The sequence below is a fragment of the Gossypium hirsutum genome, chromosome D06 (genome assembly GCF_007990345.1).
Source record: "Gossypium hirsutum isolate 1008001.06 chromosome D06, Gossypium_hirsutum_v2.1, whole genome shotgun sequence".
In the NCBI taxonomy this organism is placed as follows: Eukaryota; Viridiplantae; Streptophyta; class Magnoliopsida; order Malvales; family Malvaceae; genus Gossypium; species Gossypium hirsutum.
This window is the reverse complement of record NC_053442.1, coordinates 44,266,906-44,292,049: the sequence shown is the minus strand read 5'-3', so window position 1 is coordinate 44,292,049 and position 25,144 is coordinate 44,266,906. Positions and strand designations below refer to the sequence as shown.

At 31.7% G+C, this 25,144-nt stretch overlaps 1 protein-coding gene and 1 long non-coding RNA gene across 2 annotated transcripts; both read right to left on the bottom strand.

Annotated features, from left to right (window-relative positions):
- Window positions 1–12,767: 12,767 nt before the first annotated feature.
- Window positions 12,768–14,618, bottom strand: LOC107901674 (polyphenol oxidase, chloroplastic-like). The gene is given in 1 exon segment (NM_001326908.1): window positions 12,768–14,618. A coding segment is annotated over 1 exon segment (1,851 nt).
- A 4,592-nt stretch (window positions 14,619–19,210) lies between these two features.
- LOC107901675 (uncharacterized) lies at window positions 19,211–22,205 on the bottom strand. Its single transcript, XR_001685360.2, has 4 exons — window positions 21,817–22,205; window positions 21,544–21,636; window positions 20,439–20,493; window positions 19,211–19,633 (listed from the first exon to the last, which is right to left on the bottom strand). It is a non-coding gene; the product is annotated as an uncharacterized lncRNA (long non-coding RNA).
- Between the last annotated feature and the right edge of the window lie 2,939 nt (window positions 22,206–25,144).

Here is a 25,144-nt window from a genome sequence, read left to right as displayed (position 1 = left end):
ATCCTAATTATCTAGATATATAACCTTTGTCCCTATAAAACTTGACACGCGTCATAATCTTGTTCGATCTGCCATACAAGTGGTTTACAACTGTGGAGAAATGCATATGAAAACCTAACATATACATAGTAATTTCATCATTCATTTCTAACCACCTTATTAAAATGTAACTAGCACCTTGACTAACCAAACTTTGTGTACCATACTCTATAACGATAACTCGACTACCTAAAATTCCATAATACATTACCAAGCTCCTTTCCTTAAAAATTCATCCTTTCTAAAACCATCTCTCGCAATAATCCAATGCCTACTACATGCCCACTTTTACACGCCAAGATCATTGGTTGGATGGATAACATTATGCCATTCAGAGTACTACTCGATTGACCTGTCAATTTCAGAACTGGCCAAAACTGGGTGTTACACTCCATATTCAGAAAAGTATTTAAAAATTAAAACATATTACATCGGACTTTTTACAAATTATTACAACACATAAGCATTTCTGGCACGTAGTCCTCCTAAACACCAATTTTTCCAAAACATTCATTGTATGCATAGTATCCCCGTACACCGCATCTCGGGCATGTTCCTAACGTTGTCCCTTCCAACAAATTCTTTTAAATAACCATACCTGAAACATAAACATGACACTAGTAAGTTTAGAGGAACTTTGTGAGTTTTGAACACCACATACCTTTTAAACAAGAACCTCTTGTTGTGGACCTAAAATGGGAGCTATGTTTCAACCGAAGCAGTAGGAGAAGTTATTTTACATTCTGATAATTTTAGGAAGATTGTCTTAAACGATATGTTTTATGTACCTCATTTTAAAAAGAATTTCATTTATGTAGCTTGTTTATTTTATGACGATTATTCCATGACATTCAATAAAGGGATTTATATTTACAAAAATCGTTCTTTAATCTAAAATTGGTGGATGGAAAACATTCTCTACTTTATCAAACCAAATAGCTACTCGATGTGTCAAACTAAAATGTTGAATAAGAAGCTTAAAACTTCTCACTCTAATGAGGGGTACCTATGGTACTTAAGACTCGGTCATATTAACCAAGAAAGAAACACTAGAATCATGAAAGATGGTCCCTTAAGTATGCCTAAAGAAGTTAGTTTTCCACAATGTGAATCTTGCTTAAAAGGTAAAATAACTAAGAGGTTAATGCGAAAGGTACAAGGGTCAACCAACCTTTAGAACTTGTGCATATTGATGTTTGTTGTCCCATGAACATCAATGCCAAAGGAGGTTACAATTATTACGTGACTTTCATTGACGATTATTCTCGATATGGATATGTGTATCTAATACACCATAAAGCAAAACTTTTGATAAATTTTGAGATTTTTTTGTGAATGTGAAAAACCAATTAGATTTTTCCATAAAGAATCTTTTGTCTGACCGAGGTGAGGAATACTTGTCTGATGAGTTCTTAGGATACCTCATAGAGAATGAGATTTTATCCCAATTGATTACATCAGCCACTCCATAGTATAATGGCATAGCTGAGAGAAGGAATAGAACCTTGCTTGACATGGTTCATTCAATGTTAAGTTATTTACAACTCTCTACTTCCTTATGAGGATATATGATACAAACAGCTTGTTATATTCTAAATGATATGCCTGCCAAATCTGCTTGTAAGATACCTTATGAATTGTGGCATGGAAAGAAACCCGCTCTAAATCACTTTAGAATATGGGGTTGTCCAGCACACTTTCTGGATAAGAATGCAAAAAAGTTGGATTAACGAATAGAATTGTGCATGTTTGTAGGATATCTGAAAAGAACAAAGGGTGGATTATTCTAATATCTGAAAGATAATAAGATTAAATCTTATACTCATAATACTTTCCTTGAGGAAAGTTACATGGATAACTTTAACCCTCAAAGTAAAGTGGTACTTGAGGAACTTTAGGGGGTTGTAGAACAATCACCACGTTCAATTCTTTATAAAGTTATGGAATGACCTACAAACAATCAACAATATAAGGGAATTCATCGTAGAGAGAGTTTCTAAGAAATTGGACTTCTTCATCTATGATGGTAGCATTTATAATACGAAATTCAATCATGAGGATGTTGATACACTCACTTACAAATAGGCTATGTAGGATGTTGATTCCAAGCTCTGAAAATAGGTCATGGATGTCAAGATGGATTCTATGAAATCCAATATGATGTGGGAACTTATAGACTTATCAGTTAGGACTAAACCCATAAGGTGTAAGTGGATCTATAAGAATAAGAAAAATGCGAAAGGGAAAGTGGAAACACATAAAGATAGACTTGTAGGGAACGGCTACACATAGGAAAAAGGCATCAATTACAATAAGACCTTCTCTCTGGTAGTCATGCTCAAGTTTATTTGCATACTCGTATCCATTGTCCCTTCTCTCGATTACGAGAATGGTAAATGGATGTCAAGACAACATTCTTGAATGGCTATCTTGATGATACTATATACATGACTCAACCCACTGGCTATGTTGTCAAAGGAAAAGAGCAGAAAGTTTGCAAACTGCTAAGTTCCATTTATGGACTTAAGCAAACATCTCGCTTATGGAATAAAATATTTGATCAAACGTGAAGACTTTTTTGTTTGAGCAAAACGCTAATGAATCTTGTGTTTATAAGCGTATAAAGGACAAAATGGTGATCTTCCTTGTTTTGTATATCGATGATGTTCTACTTATCAAAAATGATGTAGGAGAATTTTCATCGGTTAAACTATGGTTATCTTAACAGTTTAGCATAAAGGACTTGGGTAAAGCTAGTTATATTCTTGGAATTCGAATTCATAAAGATCGAAAGAATAAAATGATAACTCTATCACAAGCTTCATACATCGTTAAGGTATTGAAACGATTTGCAATGGTCGATGCGAAGCCAGACACTCAGCCTACTACATCGGGTTTTCATCTTTCTTTGGATGATTTTCCTAAGACAGCAGAAGAAAGAAGGCATATGTGCAATGTTTCGTATGCTTCGTAGTTGGAAGCCTTATCTATGTGATGCTTTGAACACGTCCAGATATATGTTTCACAATGGGAATGGTTAGTCAGTATCAAGTTAATTATGGTCTCAAGTATTGGCAAGCTATAAAGCATGTATTAAGGTATCTTAAAAGAACTAGGGATTATATGCTTGTGTATTCTGGGGAGAACCTTACTCCTATTGGATACACAGACTCAGACTTTCAAACCTATAAAGATTTGATGAAATTGACATCAGGAAGTGTATTTGTCCAAGGCGGTGGAGCCATAGCATGTAGAAGTGTAAAACAAATTTGCACTACTTACTCTACTATGGAGGTCGGGTATGTGGTTGCTTCTTAGGTAACGAAAGAAGCGGTATGGCTTCGAAAGTTCTTAACCGATCTTGAAGTTATTCCTGGTATGGAAAAAGTTATAACCTTGTATTATGATAACAGTGCTACAATAACTAATACCATTGAAATGATAAGTCATAAGAGGACCAAACACATTGATAAAAAGTATCACTTAATACATGAGGTAGTAGCCGTAGGAATAGTAGATGTGGTGAAAGTAGCTTCTGAAGATAACCTTGCAGTTTCATTTACTAAGACTTTTGTAACTAGGAATTTTAACAAACACATCGAGGATATGGGAATGCAAAACATGACACATTTACTTCACTAAGGCAAGTGGGAGATTGTTGGGAAATGTGCACATATTTTAGTAAACATATAATTGTTTTTTATGTGTTGGAACAATGAATAAATAAATAAAGTTAATTTCACATTTCACTATTATGTTTTTTTGTGTTTTTGTCTTTAATGTTTTGCATACGTAGCGAAATTGTGACAAAAAAATATTAGCTCATTGATTGTCTAAGTTCAAACTGATGATAAGTGGCACTATAAGAACGTTTACATTGTGCAAAAGACAACTTTAGTAGATAAATTAAATGAGTTCATAATCCCATAAAAGAATCAAAGTTAGCATTTGATCCAAATACTTAGAAGGATTATTATGTCATCTACAATTTCAATTGGGAAGATGGCTAATCTTGGCTACAGGAGCAATTGACTCCACAAGTAGAGACATAGATGTATTCATTGGAAGATTGATGCATTGGACTGGACCCAAGTTGAATTAATTCTGAATGCGTTTGTAAATTAATTCACTTGTGACCTTCATGGTGTGATTTACCTAAATACTGAGTTAGTCACTGACCATGCACATGTAACTCATGTGCTTTGATATAAGTGGAGGCTTTATGCTTTCAAGATGATCAAGCCCATAGTCTGTATGTTGGGTACATGACTTGTGTATGGCATGGCTTTACTAGCAACAATGGAATTCAAAGCTTGATTAAAGAGTTAACATATCCTCTCATTGGCATTGTGTGAATTGATAAATATGAAACATGGTCGCGAGTTGCTTATTCTTGAACAGAGTAATTTATCACAATCATTTGTTGACAGTGATTATATTAATCATTAAGAAGACACAATGGTGATAATGAGATAAAATAGGATTGTATTGAGTGAACAAATTTAACTCAAAGGAATCAACGAGTAATTTATCACAATCATTTGTTGATAGTGATTATATTAATCATTAAGAAGACACAATGGTGATAATGAGATAAAATAGGATTGTATTGAGTGAACAGATTTAACTCAAAGGAATCAAGGATATCATATGAGGGTAACACACACATGACGAGATCATTGGACAAAGCAATTGGATGAATTGTTTTCATAAAGAGTATACAATAAGTTGTTTTCAATCATGGTACTTCTTGTGGACTGACTCCATGACTAAGTAAATTGTGAATTATCGGAACGATACTTCTAGACATAATTGCAATTACTAGAGCCTAATTATATATGTTTGATTGGTCCCTCCGCTAGCTCAACAAAAGCTCGATCAGACTACATTTAAATCATAAGAAATTTTTTACGACTTTAGAAATAATTTAATTGAGTTTATTTATTCGATGTAGAATTAAATTGGACAATAATGAGAATTATTCAACTAGAGGATTTGATTAAAGAATTTTCTTAAAAATTTAATTTGGAAAATCTTAGTGGTTTTTTTAAAAAAATTAATTTTTATCTAGTAAAATTAAATTAATCAAATTAATTAAAATTAATATGATATTTTTGGAAATTAATTTTCAAGTCAAACAATTGGCACAATGGGTAATTGAACTTGAAAATTAGACCTGACATTAAAAATTGAACTCGTGAACCCAAAACCAAGACCAAGACATAAAAACTGGTCAAACCAAGCTTGGTATATAAAACTGGGTCTACAGTCCAACCGATGGTTGGACCGAACTGATCGGGCTGTCACTAGGCCCAGACCGAACTGACAACAGTCGAACTGACGCAGGATGCCGTGAAGGTGTCGCACCTACAAAGGCACCACTGGGACACAATGGTGCCAGCGACAGCGACATTCCGGTGGCTGACGGGTGGTCCTTTGGTGATTGAGCAGTGGAGGAACACACTCCTACTGAGACTCTACCGGATAATTTGGTTTCAAAATAATTAATCCAAAAGTAATATTATTTTAATAGATTTAATATTAATTTAATTTAATACTTTATATTATTTTATTAATTGAATATTAAAGTGATTAAGTTTAATAATGATTGAACTCTCTAAACTCTCTCTAGATAAAGAAAGTAATGGGTCATTACTTTACAAACACTAGAATTCAAGAGAATGCTGTAGAGAGAAAATTCTCTGAAGAAATTATTTCATAAAATTTCTAGAGATATTTTACTTATTTACAATTTGACCTTAAAGTTTAGAGAAATTAAAAAATTACCCCACTAGTAATTTTGTGGAAAATTTTCTAATTCGAAGCAAGTTCACACTCAGCAGACGTGAGCTGGAGGATAGCGGGAAAGACTACTTGGTCGAAGCGTTCATCCTAGACGAATCGAAAAGGTAAAATTTTAATTAAATGTTTATTACTTTATATATCACAATCAAGTTTTAGTTTTGGAGAAAATTTTAAAACTATATTTTTTTTTAACTTATTTTCTATTGCGTTTTCTAACCCCAATAATTTAACATGGTTTCCATACATGGAACATAGCATCTTCAAAATAACAATACATTAACTGGTCTAAAGACTTTCTTTATTAAATTATCAACTCAAATATGGTAAATAAATTTATTGCCTCAATGACAATATGCAGTGAGCACTATTAAATACCGCTCAACTAAATCAGCACACCTTACCTACATGAATAATTTATCTTTTATTATATTTAGTAAAAAAAAGTAGTAAACTTTTATGGTAAAAAAGTTCCAATCATTTATCAAATAAGTACAAAAGATTTTGGGTTGGTAATGTGGGACACTAAATCTCTACTTTATTCTTTTTTGGAACGATCAATCACTTAAATTTTTTAATAAAAAATCAATTGGAAAATTTTTTTTAAAAACCTCTAAGGTGAACGATGGTAAAAGTACCACGAAAATTTCTGTAGTAGAAATTTGATTGTATTTTGTCCCATCTGCTCAAAAAATAAAAAATTAGTCATTGTACATTGGATCAAAGAGAAAATTGGTTCTTTTGTTAAAAATTTAATTCATTTTTACTGTTAAAAATTGATCTCTGTAGGTCAGGATGACATACACATGGCACCTCATGTGTCATTGTTTGATTATTCCATCAGGCACACCAATTTTTAACAATACAAGTAAATGAAATTTTTAACAAAAGTAACTAATTTGCTCTTTAATATGTTGCATAAAGGCTAATTTATCCATCTTCATAATATTTAAAATAAAATGTAATTTAACTTTTAATACAAATATCTCTACACCAAATGATTGAAAAAATAGTTACACATCAATTGAAAAGATTAAGAGAAAATCACCGTGAACAATGTTGTCAGATGTACTAAATTTCAGGTGACTAACACTAATTCATCTTTCTAGCTAATTTGACAATAACACTATGCAGAGTGCTTTTCAATACCAAGGTTGTTAGAAAATTTTTCTTGTATTATCATCTTTGAATAATTAAGTAAATAAATAGGAAAAGTAAACTAAGACTACTACAAAATGTTTACGAAAGGGATCAAAAATTTGGAGATTTGTATAATTACTGAACTCAACATAGCCATGACTGGTAAGTCTTGTAATAGGTGGCTCGACTCCGGAGCTACTGTCCATGTGTGTAATGACCGACAACAATTCAAGAGTTATGAACTATTGGCAAACCGTGAAGTGCTTATGGGCAACTATCAATCGATTAAGGTGTTCGGTCAAGGGACGGTGGAACTCAACTTCACATCTGGGAAGAAATTGACTTTGACTAATGTGTTGCATGTTCCCGACGTGAAAAAAATTTAGTGTTCGCAAGTATTCTATATAACAAGGGGTTTAAGATTATCTTGGAATCCGATAAGTTTTTCTTGCTTAAGGGTGATATATATGTAGGAAAAGGATATTGTAACGAGGGTATGTTCAAGTTGAGCATTGATATGAATAAAGTTAATTCTTCTGCTTATATTGTTGAATCTTATCCTTTGTGGCATGCGCGTTTAGCACATTTTAATTTTGAAACTTTACAATATATGCAAAATAATGCTTATGTAAGTCTAAGTAATGATGAGTTTGAGGATAAATGTGTAATTTGTATTCAATCAAAAATTACCAAGAAGTCGTTTCCTAATAAGTGCGAAAGGAATTCACAAGTGTTAGATTTAATTCATTCGGATGTTTGCGAATTAAATGGAACACTAACAAGGGGTGGAAAATGATATTTTATCACTTTTATAGACGACTTCTCTAGATTTACTTACGTGTATCTCATGAGAAGTAAAGACGAGGCTTTTGATATGTTTAAACTTTTTAAAAATGAGGTTGAGAATTTGTTTAGTAAAAAAAATCAAAGTGCTTCGTCGTGATAGAGGTGGTGAATATTTCTCAAATGAATTTAATATATTTTGTGAGGAACAAGGTGTGGTACATAAGTGTTTCGCACCTTATACTCCGCAACAAAATGGTTTGGCAGAAAAAAAGAACCGTACTTTAGTAGATATGGTTAACTCGATGTTGTTAAATGTTAAACTTTTGTATAATCTATAGGGTGAAGCATTATTGACTTTTTGTTATATTCTTAACAGAATACAATCGAGAAATTTTAAAGTATCTCCATATGAATTATGGAAGGGTTGGATGCCAAACTTAGATTATTTCAAAGTGTGGGGGTGTTTGGCTTACTATAGAGTTCCCGACCAACAAAGAACAAAGTTAGGTTCAAGAGCCGTCAAGGGTACATTCGTTGGATATGCCCAACACTCTAAGGCTTATCGTGTTCTTGACTTAATGTCAAATACGATAATTGAAACAAGAGATGTTGTATTCATTGAAAATAAGGTTTTCAATGATTTAACAGATTCAGAAAAAGAATATCAACTAATGATGTTAAGTGATCAAACTAAAAGAAGTCTTTGTGATAATAAGGATACGGAGCCCAGGAAAAGTCAAAGAGTAAGAAAAGTAAAGGACTTTGGTCCTAATTTTATTTCCTCGTAATCTCTAGCATTCCTTGTTGAGGGAAATAAAGAATCTGTAATTAGAAAGATCCCCATAATATTTAATATGGATGGTGATCCATAATTCTATGGTGAAGCCATGACTTCTAGGGATGTAGCATTTCGGAAAAAGGTGATCAATGGTGAAATGGATTCAATATTATCCAACAATACTTGGATTCTAGTTAATATTCCTCAAGGATCAAAGCCTATTGGGTGTAAATGAGTGTTTAAAAGGAAGAATACTCCAACAAAGGGTTCTCCAACCTTTAGGTTGGTGACGAAAGGATTTAGGCAAAAAGAAGGCCTAGATTATTTTGACACTTATGCACCAGTGGCTAGGATGACCTCCATTCGAATTCTTATAGCACTTGCATCTATCCATAAGTTACATGTACATCAAATGGATGTTAAAACGGCTTTTTTAAATGGTGGTCTAGAAGATGAAGTCTACATTAAGCAACCAGAAGGTTTTGTGGTTCTTGGGAATGAACATAAGGTGTGTAAGTTGATCAAGTCATTATATGGTTGAAAATAAGCGCCTAAACAGTGGCATGAAAAATTTGATTGGTTTTTTAAATAATAGTGCGGATAAATGTATTTATACTAAATCCACCGATAGGTATGGTGTAATTATTTGTCTTTATGTAGACGATTTGTTGATTTTTTGTACGAACATGGAAAGTGTTCATGAGACCAAAGAGTACCTAGCCTCGAAATTTAAAATGAAGGATCTCAATGAGGTAGATACAATTTTAGGTATATAGGTGAAAAATCATGAAAAGGTTTTGTGCTAAGTCAATCTCACTACATCGAGAAAGTATTGGAAAATTTTAAACACTTGAATATCAAGGATTTGAACACTCCATACAATTCGAACTTCAAGTTAAGTGAGAATAATGGCAGGGCTATATCGCAACTTGAGTACGCCAGTGCAATCGGAAGTCTAATGTATGCAATGCATTGTACTAAACCTGATATCGCATTTGTTGTGTGCAAATTGGCGAGATTTACAAATTGTCCTTGTACCGATCATTGGAAAGGCATTTGTAGAATTTTTGGCTATCTTAAGAAAATAAATAATTTTGGATTATTCTATAGTGATTATCCCGCAGTTCTAGAAGGTTACTCGGATGCAAGTTGGATTACAAGTCTAAGTGACAATAAGTTCACATCGGGATGAATTTTTACAATTGGAGGTGGAGTCATTAGTTGGGCCTCCAAGAAACAAACATGCATATCACATTCAACTATGGAGGCTAAATTTATAGCCTTAGCAGCTACTGGCAAGGAAGCGGAATGGCTAAGAGATCTCTTGTTAGATATCAAGGATTCGAACACTCCATACGATTCGAACTTCAAGTTAAGTGAGAATAATGGCAGGGCTATATCGTAACTTGAGTACGCCAGCGTAATCGGAAGTCTAATGTATGCAATGCGTTGTACTAGACCTAATATCGCATTTGCTGTGTGCAAATTAGCGAGATTTACAAATTGTCCTTGTACCAATCTTTGGAAAGGCATTTGTAGAATTTTTGGCTATCTTAAGAAAATAAATAATTTTGGATTATTCTATAGTGATTATCCCGCAGTACTAGAAGGTTACTCGGATGCAAGTTGGATTACAAGTCTAAGTGACAATAAGTTCACATCGGGATGAATTTTTACAATTGGAGGTGGAGTCATTAGTTGGGCCTCCAAGAAACAAACATGCATATCACATTCAACTATGGAGGCTGAATTTATAGCCTTAGCAGCTACTGGCAAGGAAGCGGAATGGCTAAGAGATCTCTTGTTAGATATAAAGTTGTGGCCACAACGTAGGTTCGCCATTTCCGTATATTGTGATAGTGAATCTACCATGTCTCGAGCGTACAATAAGGTGTACAACGGAAAGTCTAGACATATAAGTTTGAGAGATGAGTATGTGAGATAATTAATTAAGGACGGTGTGATGATTGTTACCTATGTCAAGTCAATTAACAATTTAGCGGATCCATTGACAAAAGGTTTGTCAAGGAATTTGGTTAAGAGTACGACCATTAAGATGGGATTAAAACCATTCTAATCACGTCATTGATAATGGAAACCCTACCTTGCTCTAGCCAAAAGTTAGTTTCAAGGTTCAAAGGGTAATAACAAGTTATCGAATGACAACGTACACTAAGGATCAGAATTTAGTGTTTATATTTTAGGAGGATGAGTTTTACTCTTAATGGATGGACATTAATTGTCATGAAATCCACCTATATGGACATGAAGTGATGCCACTTCAACGAGATTTTCTTTATGGTTTTCTCTCGTACATGTTCATGAAACGGGATAAGCACATAGTCATAATGGTGCTAAAGCAAATTAAACTCTTACTCTAATACTTTACGATTATGTGTGAAATTTTTTCGGTATTAACTTTAAGAGTGATGGTTCAAGCGACTAACCACCATTCACTTTGTTGATACTCTGAGAGTTTGTACTAAAGGAAGGTTCAATCTGCGGACACCTTTCTTTATGCATAATCGTTGTGTACTTATTTTTTGGAATTAGCATTCTAGTGGGGGATTGTTGGAAATTATAGATTGCAAATTAATTATTCATGAGCACTATTCAAATTAAAAGTGATGATTTATCATCTTACAAATTTAATTATTCATAGGCACTATTCAAATTAAAAGTGATGATTTATCATCCAATGGATACATTTCTATGGGACATGTTTCTCTTAAGGAGTATGTCCAATATGAAGGGCTGTGGCTCTTTAAAATTGTATTCATTGGGTGTATATAAATAGAGGCATTCTGGTGCTCACAAAATATGCAATTACAATCAATCTTATTTTCAGAAACTAGAGTAAGAGTTAGGGAATTCTTCGATTTTGCTAATCAAAGGAAATTCAAAACTTCGTTGTATCCCGGGAGGACCTTTGTCTTAAGCCTCTAGCAACTTTGTGTGGGGGCAAATAGTTCTCTTTAAAAAGCGTCATCCGCACCTCGAATGTACTGTTTATTTCCATATCAGTCTCTGATTCTATCGTCTCCACTCAAATATCCAACAAATGGTAGTAATGACTTGATTTCTTTTGGATCCCAACAAAAATTTTCAACAACTAATTATTCACTAGTTTGGGAAACTAGAAATCAAATTTATAAAAAGCTTGAAAAATTACACTAAAAACAAAATTAGTACGATGCAACGCATATGAGTACATGACAACTTGGTATCACCTTTCACGTGGAAAAATGTCCCAAAAACAAACACAAAAGAAGCACTATATGCACGCCGATCATTCATGTTATTTAATTGGCTTAATACTTCTTTTCTCCCTGTACTATAATTAAGAGAAGAGATTGTATGAAACAGTGATTCCACGTCATTCTTATCCTTTTTCAATAGGAACATGATAAATCAAATTTTTCCTCCTAATTTTTAGGATTTTTAGTTGGATTTGAATTTTTTATGAAGGAAAAAACTAAAAATCAGGAGGAAAAAACTTATTTGTCATGCTCTTATTGGAAAGGGATAAGAATAACATGGAATCACAGTTTTATACAATTTTTTCTCCTATAATTAATTATCATTTTGATATTTGTTTTAATTTTTATCGGTTTACCCTTTGTACTTTATTTCGATTATTAATTTGGTCTCTATATTTTATTTTTTATACCTAATTGCCCATCTATATATTTTCTTTAAAAAAAAGCTAATTTAACTAATGAAATCTCGTCATGTGTCAATAAAAGTAAACAAATTTTAAGTTTTAAAAAATATCATAAAAATTTGAAAAAATAAAAATTTGAAAAACCCTAAAAAAAATCTTAAAACTTAGAAAATTATTAAAATATTAAAAATCATAATCTATTTTTAGAAAATCATAAAAAAAGTAATTTTAAGAAAAGCTTTAAAAAATTAAAAATTTTCATAAAATTCTTTATAAAAAATCAATTGATTTGGAATTCTAAGGTTGTTTTTAGAAAATCTTAAAATTTGACCATTCCCAAACATAAAATCCAAACCAGTTTCTTCACTCAAAACGTAGCATACAAAGGATATTATGGTCATAGACGTACATGATGACCTTATTTCTAAATTTAAAACCTCGTACATAAAAAAGGGGAAACAAAGTGATGAACCCATCACTCCGATCGAAGAACACAAAGGGTGGAGCAATATATTTCTCACCAGGTAGGTAGGGTAGACTAAACAAATGAACTGATCATCAATCTCGGACGAAGTCGATCTTAATGTTACCAATAGAAACCAGACCCTTCCCTTCTTTAGGCACCAAAGTCACCACAATATTGTCATCACGTTCAATATCCAAATCCTCCAACAAATCCGATAATGGTAAAGTCAAGTTAGTGTCAAGCTTTACCGCAGGGTTGTGATGGTTATGAGGTATATTTGTAAAGCTCCCTGCGAACTCCGAATCTTCTGGTTCGGTGGGTGTCTCATCATCTTCATCGTTAATGTACACATCGAATTTAACAGCCACATCTCGGTCTACCCGGATGTTTTGTAGAACCAATACTTCTTCTTCATTTTCTTTTTCAACCTTAGTCCTTGATTTCTTTGTCCTTGGAACCTCAATACGCACCAACTTGTCTAAAACTATAGGGAAGGCATTCCGAATAACGGTTTTAGTGTTGGTTTCGGCTGCCATCGCACTACCACTACCACTACCTCGACCAAGCCTTCGAGGAGTTGGCTTGTTTTTGAGCCATGGAATATTAACTTTTTGATAATCGTACCCCAAAGTCCTTGAGTTAAGGCAATCACGAACCTTGACTCGAACCAGATTTGCGTTGTCATCGTAGAAAAGAAAGGAGGAGTCGAGCCAATCTGTGTCAGTGAAATCAGTTCGCTTCTTCCCTGGTAATGACTTCCAAATGTTCCACAATCGGTCAACATTGCAGTGATGAGCATAGAACAATGGGTCTCTACCTGCAGAGTAGAAGTTCCCCATGTCTTCAGAAAATGGCTCCCGCTTGTCACCAACCCACCGGTGAACGGCGGTGTGAGGATTGTTCTCAACGGAACCCATTCCTGGACTGGGATTGTCGCCGGCACGGTACGCTGCTCCATGGAAAAGAGAAGGGGTCTTGTAGGTTACCATTTGCCTGTACATCACACTTAGATTGCTCTTTATTTGATCTCTCTTTGATAATAGTTCTTCAGTGCCAGCATAATCAAGATCAAGCATTTTGGGGGGTTGGTGGTTCACATTGCGCTTTTCATCGTAGAGTGGAGAAGTAGGGTCTACATATATATCAGGGATAACCATGCCAGGGGGAGAATCCCAGTTCCAAAATGGCATTACGAAATTAGGATCACCAATCAACTTCCCCAATATCCTTTCGTAGAAATAGAGATAAAACCTATGGAATGGAAAAAAAAGCCATGAAAAGTGAATTTGAAGTTGTTGATCTGGAAATCCCACATGATCATAAGCCCCATTGCAATAGGCACAATGAACATTAGCCTGTTGCTTGAAACTACGAGGATCATCATCAGGAAGAGCTTTCATCAGCTCCATCGCCTTTGTAAATTTCTCCAAGTAGTTAGCATCAACTAAATGTGCTGCCGGCCTTAACCTTATATTGGAAAACCGAGGTGGTTTGAAATCTATAATATTTGTTGCTTTTGGTGGGCAGCAAGGGACACTTATGCTGGTTCCTGAACTTGAAGATGTTACGGTTGAATTCTCACAAAGCGAAAGGTCAGGGGCGGCTATTGGGGCGGCCGATGCAAATGGGTCACTTACAAGGTTGGTTGCACCATACAGACCTCCTAGGCCAAGAAGGATATCCCTTCTATCAAACCTGTTTAGAGAAGACGAGTCTGCATTATTTTGGTTCCTATCACTGGCTTTGCATGACACTAGTTTCTTGGAGGCAAAGTTGAAAGGCTTTTTCTTCTTGAATATGGAAAGTTGAAATGTTTTGGGGATGAATGAAGTTTGAAGGGGGGAACTGGGAATAATGATGGGGGTTGATGGGGAATTCACAGTGGAACCCATTGTTAAGGTACCTTGCTTTGATTGGGTGAAGATGAAAGTGAAGGATATCATGGAATTTATAGTGAAATCAAAGGGGTTGGATCCTTTCTCGTTATTAATTTGCATTAAATATCTTTCGTTGGATTGTGCCTTAAATTTCTTATTCTCACTTGATGAATCATTTTATGACATGGTAAGAAAAGACTACAAATAATTGAAGAGTTTCAGGCGAGGAAAACGTGTTTTTATTAAGTATATATTTGTTGTACTAAGGAAGTGAGTTTGAGTCATGTAAGTTTTTTATTGATTATTTTAAAAATAGAAAGATTAAAATCTTTTTAAATAATGTTACTTATTTTAATTATAAAAGTATATTTTTATAATTTCTCTAATTAAGTTGGTGTTCGGTTGACTCGTAACACCAATTCAATCAATGGTTTAAATAATAGTTGTTGGAACATTTTCAAAATATATATTGTTCCAATAGTTGTAAATGAAAATTTTTAAGTAATCAAAAGTTATATTACTTGATTGTTAACATTCAAATGTACATCTATTAAAAAAATGTGTTTATTGATTATTAACAAATAGTTCATTTTTTCCCCACACACCAATAATTTTAAGGTTTTATTTTTGCAATTTATGATAAATTAAAAAAAAACTTGCTTGTTCATCACGCATTCACATGCCACTACAAGCATGGTACTATAAGGATGGATATTTGCAAATGTAGTTGCATTAAGGTAAGTGATCTTGTCAAATTTTGATTTAAAAGAAATCTTTGTCATAAGAAAATGTATGTCAAATTTATTGTTTTACTCTTATTGCATGAAATAATTTTAATTGTTATATGTTTATTGAATTGCATTATGCAAAAGATGTGGGTGTTTTATGCATTAATTACTTGACAAAAATCAAATTTTAGTTCATTGTATGCATGACATTTTAAGATGCGTGATTATAATTGATATAGAATTATATAATATATATTATATTATGGAAGAAAGAAAGAAAGAAGATGGATGGATGGATGGAATGAAAATGCACGGTTGAGAAATGATATATTAATAGATCGAAATAATATTTTTGTTTTGAATGGTGATTACATGGTTCAAACATTAGTTGAATAGGCCCTATCAAATAGAAGCACTATGACCATTCGAGAAAACCTTTTTAAGCCAAAAGTTGTGTTATTTAATCCAATATTTACTTTCAAAAAGTTGGGTTGAAATTATCTCATGAAGCCAAAATGTGCAACTTGAAAAGTGATGTCTTTTTAAAGAGTCACTTATGCCGCTCAGTGATAAAGGAGGTAGGGGTGCAGAGTCAGCCAAGAGGTTTGCCTAGAAGCAGCCACCCTTGAAAGAGTGCGTAATAGCTCACTGATCGAGCGCTCTTGCGCCGAAGATGAATAGGGCTAAGCGATCTGCTGAAGCTGTAGAATGTAAAAATGCATCGGTAGGGGAACGTTCCGCCTTAGAGGGAAGCACCCGCGTGAGCGGGAGTAGATGAAGCGAAAGCGAGAATGTCGGCTTGAGTAACGCAAACATTGGTGAGAATCCAATGCCCCGAAAACCCAAGATCAGGCCAAAAGGCGTAGTCGATAGACAACAGGTGAATATTCCTGTACTACCCCTTGGTCCCTATCAATGCATTATAAATAAATAATAAGTTTGGAGAATTGAAATTTAATTCATTCCATCCAATCTGTGAGTGAAACTTTTAGTACAAAAGTATTCTTTCTTTTTTATGATATATATTTAATTTGATATATGAATTTATTTGTTTATTCATGATATTAGTAACTAGCATTTGGATGATATTGACGAAATATTATTTTCATTGCTAAAAATGAAAGTTTGAAGTTGATCATATAATATAAATAATTTTGGTTATTATTTTTGATAAAAATAACCATAAGCTAAATGAGTTTTATATATGATTACACATTTTTATCCTATGTTATAAAGTTTGGACTAGAAGTGGTTTTTACTAGAAATGAAATAAGTCATATGCATATGCATGATTAATTTTTCTAGTCAATGTAGAATAGTGGAAAGCATTGACTTATATAATAAGATCACTATTTTGGTATGAAATCTTCTAGTGAGAATATATAACGCGATAATCATATATTTGAAATCAAAATCATAATGTGCATATTTACAATGGTGCATGTGGTTTTTTATATATGGCTTGAATATGATCTATAATCTTATGGTTTTATAAAATTTTGAGATGTAACAGATTTTTAATTTTATTTTGGAAGCCATGTATCAAAAATCTAGTGAGTATAAACTACCAATATGAATGCTATTTAAGCCATTTACGTGATGTACATGATTTTGGTCATAGTCAGAAAATAATTAATAATGTCTATGGTAAAGGGTGAATAAATGTGTGATTTTGTAGTCGATTGGACAATTGATGGTCCTTTAATATGACTATATATGTTACACCATTGTATATATATGATGTGTTGAGAAAAATAATGTTTTTCTACTATAAATGCAAAAAGAAAAAAGGTTTTAAAGTCATGTACTGACTTTGAAAATAAGTTAAGACAAATAGCAAATATGTTGTCTAGTTTCATCAAAAGATTTGAGGTCTCTTTAAAACAACTTACTTGGTGAAAAAGATATGATGTATGGTTTCATATATTTGGTGATTGTGAAATTAATTTTTTGAATATTAAAAATTAAATAAAGTAGCCAAATATGAAATTTTCATGATAAGAAAAGAAAGTGATCACTGTAATTTGATAATATTAGAACGGATATCCTTGATAGCATTCTTTTGCGAAAGAATGTGTAGTTGAACATGGTGGGAGTGTTGGTCTTGTGAATTTTCAAGACACAAATAAATATAAAGTTTCACCATAAGGTATAGATAATTAACATAACTATATTGAAATTTTCAAAATTTAGGGATGACATACAAGCCTATAACATTTGAGTCACCCATGATTAAAAATCAACTCAATGCTTGGTATAATGTCAAGTCTTGAGTTCAATGAGATAAAGTACATCAGTATGTGACTGCTAGCACTATAAAATAATATATAGTATATCATCCCAAGGTAAAAAGTGTTAGGTACCCATAATGATAAGGAAATGATGAGAGTATTATACTCTTAATAGCTTCATAACATAAATATGTTAGAATGTTATAATTATGTGAACAATCTTGATAGGATCTACCTATGTGAGTGGAAGCATGGGTGCTTCTAGGAGCTCAAGGGCATGGCTTTGATAGCACTCATGAAAAAAAGTCACAAACACATGGCCATAATAGTGTCTTTGGATACTGTGCAGTGGCTGGTGTTGAAATTCTTTATAGAAATTGATATTTTTGCTATGCTCTATTCAACCCTCAGTGGACTGTTTCCGTCTATACAAAACGTAGGTAGTAATTGGGCTTCATTGTATCCTTAATGTTCATTTGCTAGTAACTATTTTGCACACAATAATATAGGTGAGGGCGAATAAAACGTTAAAGAAAGTGACATTGATACATGCCTTGAAACTTTCATTAATTTCTCATAAATTCATTTTATCCCCACACACCAACAATAGTAACTATCGATATACAACCTATAGAGATAATAAAATTTGCATAATAAAATTAAAATGTACAAAAATATCAAAATAAAATGTTGGTTGAGCTATAAATTTAAGATTTTTCTAATCTAATTGATGTTGGTTCAAATCTCATCATATATATATATTTGTTTTTAAAATAAAAGAATAAAATACCCTCAAATAATATAATTTATTTTAAATGCGAAGAGACATTAATGTAATTTCCCTAATTGAATTGGGATCCAATTGATAAGTGACATCAATTCAATAAAGGACTTTATAAATAGTATAGATATAATTTTATAAATACTAAATATTACTTGCATAATTATAGCTTACTCGTACATTGTTATAGATACTTAGGGTACGTTTGGTTCACTGTAATGGAATAGAACTGTAATGGAATAGAGGCGTAATAGTAATTCAATTGTTTGGTTGACTGGAATGGAATAGAAATGTAATAGTATTCTTGTGTTTGGTTGAATGGAATGATGTTGTAATAGCATAAAGAAAAAAACTAAAATGACTAGAATACCCTTAGCAAAATTTTTTTAGGTAGATGATTATTGTTATTGTTATTAAATTTTAATAAGATTATTAATATAAATAATAAATAATTTAATCATATTTTAACATAATTATTATTAAATATAATTTAATAAAAATATATAATTTAATAAAATTCTTAATATTAAGTATTCTTATATGAATTTACTAAAATCATAATATATAATACTATAAAATATAATTTAAAATAATTATTATTAAATATAATTTAATAAAAATATATAATTTAATAAAATTCTTAATATTAAATATTCTTATATGAATTTACTAAAATAATAATATATAATAATATAAAATATAATTTAAAATAATTATTATTAAATATAATTTAATAAAATTCTTAATATTAAATATTTTTATATGAATTTATAAAATCATAATATATAATACTAAAATCATAATATATATAATTTAATTTTTGAATGAATGCAAATGATTCACTATGAATGTTTCATTCATAAGATCTCCCCTGCTGTAACTTCTTCCTAGAAAGATTGAAAAACAATAGCAAACAAATAATTCAAAGGATTTTTTCATTAATTTTATAAATGTTAATTGGGAGAAGCAACTCCAGAAATCATCATATATTATAAATAATTCAGCACTTATGAGCTAAACAAAGGAGCTTGATGATATCCCAATACACAGTTTTATACAAACTTGATAGCAATCTTCCATGAAAAGTGTACAGATGAAGATAAGAGATGGTGACATTTTGGAAAGAAAAAGGTTCCAGGACAGCTTATCAACCTAAAAGCGCAACACGATCCTTCTGTATTGCCTGTGGCAGGTTGATGTCAAAGAGTTCGAATTGTATGGGTATCTCCATCTCATAGAAGGGGTTTTTCAAAACATAATCTGTGTAGAGCTCATAAACAACTTTCAAGAGAGCTTCCATGTGCTGTGTCCCAGGTTCACAAACTACAAAGAACTTTGTCCCTGAAAATCATAACATGCATATTTGCAAAATCAACACTGTAGAGAATTCATTGAGTGGTTATTTAGAATCCATTTAAAGGAAATAATTCATATTTGTACATGAGTTTGAAGAATTCAGAATCCATTTAAAGGAGAGAATTCATATTTGTACATGCTTCTTGTTATTATTAATTATAACAGAGTTGAACTTGAGACTACCATGGTATATGAGTCAAAAACGAAATGTTAACAAAGTATGGTCTTTTCATTTACCTTACTTGAATAATACCTCAAGTTGAAATGCAAATATTAAGTAACTGTTTTATTTAGACAGGATAATATTATTACCATACTGTCACTCAAGGCCAAAACAACATTTGAGAAAATATATCATTGGTAAGCAATGACGTTTTCTCCATCACATATATCAATATGATAATGGTACAAAACCAAGAGTAGATTGGCCTAAACAAACAAATAATTAACTGCAGTTGGATCATTGCAGTAAACTGCATCAACATGTTGGAAGAAGCAGCATGCTATTAAATAAAAACCAAGGAACCAGATATCTATTGGTTATGCTACTCCACTCTCTCTCCACCACTCAGCTATAACAATAAAAGAACCATCTACTACATTATTTTTTTCCAAGAATAATATGTATTATATCAAAATTTCAATTTTCATAATCTTTTGCTACCTTTATTTCCTCACATGCACTGCACGTCTCACCCATAAGATTGGTAAGGAACATTACACATATGAACAGGAACGCACACATACATGCACAAAAGAAAGAAACATTAAGAATGGACAGATAGCTTACCATTCTTCGATCAATCATAGAGCATCCATCAGCACAGATCATAATCATCAGCTAACTGTTTAAGGTTCACAATCATCACATTAATTACATACAATATCAGCTCTCAAATAGTTATAATCACCATGCTCAATTAACGCATTCGTTCAACAATGACTCAGCCTAGTCTGGTCTTATCAGATCATCATCAAAGATATTCTTTTCACCTTTGCACAAAAAGAGATCATCTTGAATTCAATGCAAAACAATGATACATTTTCAAACATATATATTTTTATTATCCTCCTCATCGAGTGGTAACAAAAGTTTATTAAAATTCCAAAATCAAACATTATAAAATAAGACAACCAACCAAATACTAAAATCAATGACAGAGTCAATCAGATAATACCAGAAAATAGAAAACAACTCCTTATATAACAAAATTAGCATAAATAGAGAAAGAACTGAATAAACAATCAAGCAACAACATTTTTCCTGTATTTGCAGAAAATAAGAACTGTAAATACTGTAATTATAACCAAAAGAAAAAGAACACTATAGTGTAAGATCTTGCGGTACACAGTATACCATACAAAGCATGTGATTTGGCCAACATGTGAGCAAAAAGAAACGAAAAATTCGAGTAATTTTGATTGAAATCACAAACTTTAGACAGTAATCAAAATACCATGATCAAATATATTAGACAGTAATTAAAATACCATGATCAAATATATCTTTATAATTGAAAGAAACCTAACCTCAAAAGCAAGAATTTTTAAGATTACTCGTTAAAGATGTGTTGTACCAAATACAAAAAAAGTACTTGATAACAAAGAAAGCACAAAGTTTGGGAGATGAAAGAAAAAAGAAGTATGATTTCAAAAATTGTCAACAGCAACAAAACAAACAATCAAAGACAGTATGATTTCTTCCATCAATTTACAGCAGAAGAATTCAATCTGAAGATTCCAATAAGACTTCTCAAACATCAACATCAAAATAATATTAAATTTATCATTTAACTTATATAACCATAACCGTAACCATACTTTGAGCTTAAGTTTTAATTTCTTTACAATAATTAAACAGAAATGAAGAAGAAGCAGTAATTTAATGGTATTACCTTAAAAAGTCTTGGGCAATTTCACGAACGAGCCTTTCGAAAGGCAGTTTCTTGATGAGGAGTTCAGTACTTTGCTGGTACTTCTGGATTTCACTGCATCCAATAGAAACATCATAAGTTCAATTCGTGTAAACAAGAATAAGAAAACGTGACTGAAAGGGGAAAAGAAAAGTTAAGCAGAAAAAGTCTCAACCGAAAAGGGGAAAAGAAAAGTTGAAAGAGGTGAAAGAACTAAAAGGAATCAAGAAAAAAAAAAAGAAAAAGAAAACGTACCGGGAGATGCAGATGAGGGGTGAATGGATGCTTGATTTGGGGAGGAAGAAATCTGGAGTGAATTTTGGGAAGAAGAGAGGCAGGCTATTTTCGTCTAAAACCTATTCGGTGTTACCTTGAATGGGTATTCAGACCCCCAACCCCTGAATACCTAAACGGTGAGATGAGAGAATGAGATTGTAATAGCAATTCCGTGGAATCACCTAAACGGTGAACCAAACGCCTGCTTTACTGTAGCGCGCGGAATAGAGGCGTAATGGAATGGCAATTCCATCCAACCAAACGGGTTGTTATGGTGTTATGAATTTTTATGACTTAGTCTTAAACAGCTTTTTATTAATTCTATTTGTTTGAAACTTACAATAGTCTCTTTTTTTCTTGTTTATTGTGGACATGGTGAAGGATGGGTTGTATCTATTAAGTTTATTCATGAGAATATTTTTGTTAAATTTTTTTTTGTATATATTAAATATTTCCATAAATAACGATAAATTCGAAACAATAAATTATCATTGATATAGAGAAGGGATTGTATGAAACTATGATTCCATGTCATCCCTGTCCTTTTGTGATAGGAGAATGACAAATTATATTTTTCTTCCTAATTTTCAGCTTACTCCCCTAAAAAAATTCAAATCTAACTAAAAATGCTAAAATTAAGAGGAAAAAATATGATTTGTCATTTTCCTATTGAAAAGGGATAAGGATGACGTAGAATTATAGTTTTATTCAATCCTTTCTCTATTGATATATATAAGTATTGATAGAAAAATTATATCTTCACTAATATGATATTAATTACTTTGATTTTAAATCTATTTATAAAGTTAAATAATTCCAAAAAAACCTATCAAATATTAAATCTATTAATTAAAATCACTGAAAACAATGAAGAGAAAACTGCAATAGACTTCTAACAATTCGAAAATGGATTATGAGATTCCTTTACTATTAAATGCTACTAATTAAATTTTTGTTGCTAATTGAAGTTATAAATTTTCGGTTTTTTTTTTAAATTTGTATGCAATTTAGAAATTCTGTCTTTGTTATTATAAAACTCTATTATTCTTTGTACCCTTAAATTCTGTTTTTGTTTTTTTATCCTTTTTGCCACATCTCACGCTGTGTTATGACTAGAGGTGCTTATGGGCCGGGCAGGGCCCATAAAAAATTTTGGCCTGAGTCCTAGGTCCGGTCCCGGCCCGGCCCAAAATATGGGCCTAAAATTTTGCCCATGATCGGTCCGGGAAAAATCATAAGCCCAAGCCCGGCCCGGCCCATTTTTTTAATAAATACTAAAAATTTATTTTAAAAATTAAAAAAAGTATTTTAAAATTAAAAAAAAATTTAAAAAAAGTATTTTAAAAATATTTTAAAATTAAAAAAATAAATATATTTATTATATCGGGCCGGGCCGGGCCCGGGCCTGGGCCAAAAAAGTTGTGCCCGAAGCCCGACCCGTTTTTTAAACGAGCCTCATTTTTTTTGCCCAAGCCCATATTTCGGACCTATATTTTTACCTAAACCCTCCCATATTTCAGGCCAGCCGTCGGGCCGGGTCAGGTCACCCGGCCCATGAGCACCTCTAGTTATGACACGTGATGACTTTAATTGAAAAAAATTAGGGTTCATTAATTTTTTTATGATTTTTATAAAAAATTTCAATTTTTTATTTTTTACGATTTTTATAAAAAATTCAAGTTTATAATAAATTTTAATTTTTATATTTTTATTAAAATTTAATATTTTTCTAAAATTTAATATTTTAATATTTTAATATTTTTTTCTAATTTTTAATAAAATAAGGACTTAGTTGCTTTTTTAAAAAATTTTGAGGATTTTTTTTATACATTTTGAAAGCTTTCTAATTTTTTTAAGAAAAAAGTTATTTTAGCTCTCTATTCAATTTTTAAATTTTTTTAGCTCTTGAATTTTTATAATTTGTTAAATCATTCTAAAATGGATGGAGCAATTATCTTTTTTAACTTTATTGACGTGACATATATGTGGATCGCTACGTAAATGTTACATCAACAAATTAATTATTTTGTAAATATTAAAATATATATTATTTATATAATTTTATACTTTTAAAATTTTTTAAACATTTTTTAATTTTTAAAATTTAAAAAACTAATTAATTGATTATGTGGCATTCACACGTCATATCAATAAAATTAACAAATATTAACTTTTATATTCATTTTGAGATAATTTTACAAATAAGACAAATTTAAAAATTTTAAAAATTAAATAAAAGGCTAAATTAATTTTTTTATAAAGTTAAACGACTAAGTAATATTATTCAATAAAATAAGTTAAAAGATTTGGTGTTGATAATGTGGTACACTAAATCTTTACCATATAACTTTTTCTCTGACTTGTCAAATCACTTAAAAATTTCAGAAAAGAAGATTGAAAAATAGCTGTAAAACAATTGAAAAGAGTAAAAGAAAATCGCTGTGCACAGTGTTTTCTGATGAACAAAACTAGTAAAAGAAAATTTGTAACATTAGATTTTTCAGTTTAGGAAAATGGAAAATAACTTGAAAAACGACAGTAGAAAGAAAACAAAACTAGTAAGATGCGACGGATGTGACAATTTGAAAACTGTACCCCGAGCAACTGGCATAAGAAGCACTGTTTTGCATGCACGTTTATCATTCATGTTATATACTTCATTAGTAAAGCTGAAAAAGGATAAAAGTACCCAGCTCCTCTACTGCACTGTATATCGATTTGCATTTTGATTAAAATGACCAAATTGATCTATGGCTGTTGATGTGTATCATATCAGCTGAAATTAATGTTTATAGTTAATTTAGTTATTACCGCTAAAAGAATTTCAAAGAACCCTACGGCCTACACCAAATTCGAAAAACGGAAGTCAGTCCATTGCTCTGGTTGTGGTGGAAACGAGAGATTTCCAGCAGCAGAGCGATCGTTATTATAAGAGCAAAATAATTTGTCTAGTCCTATCATTACCTTGAGAGCATTCATGAAGGATGCAAAGAAAACTTACTTTCTGGATCTGGAAAAGTTCTTGACTTTGCTGCAATAACTTTGTTCATAATTCAGAATTTATCTTTAATCTAAATTTCAAAATCGGGGGCGAGGGTTCTTCGGATTCTTCCCACTGTAATTACCTTTTCCTTTTTTTTTTAAACAATTGAAATTGAAATTGAAATTGAAATTGAAATTAAAATTAAAATAATTATTTATTTTATTTTAAACTTTATCTGAGATGTCAAAACCTTATCTAGATTCAATGGATTAAATGAAATGTGCAATTTTTAATAATTTGTTTTGTTTTGTTTTGTTTGACTTT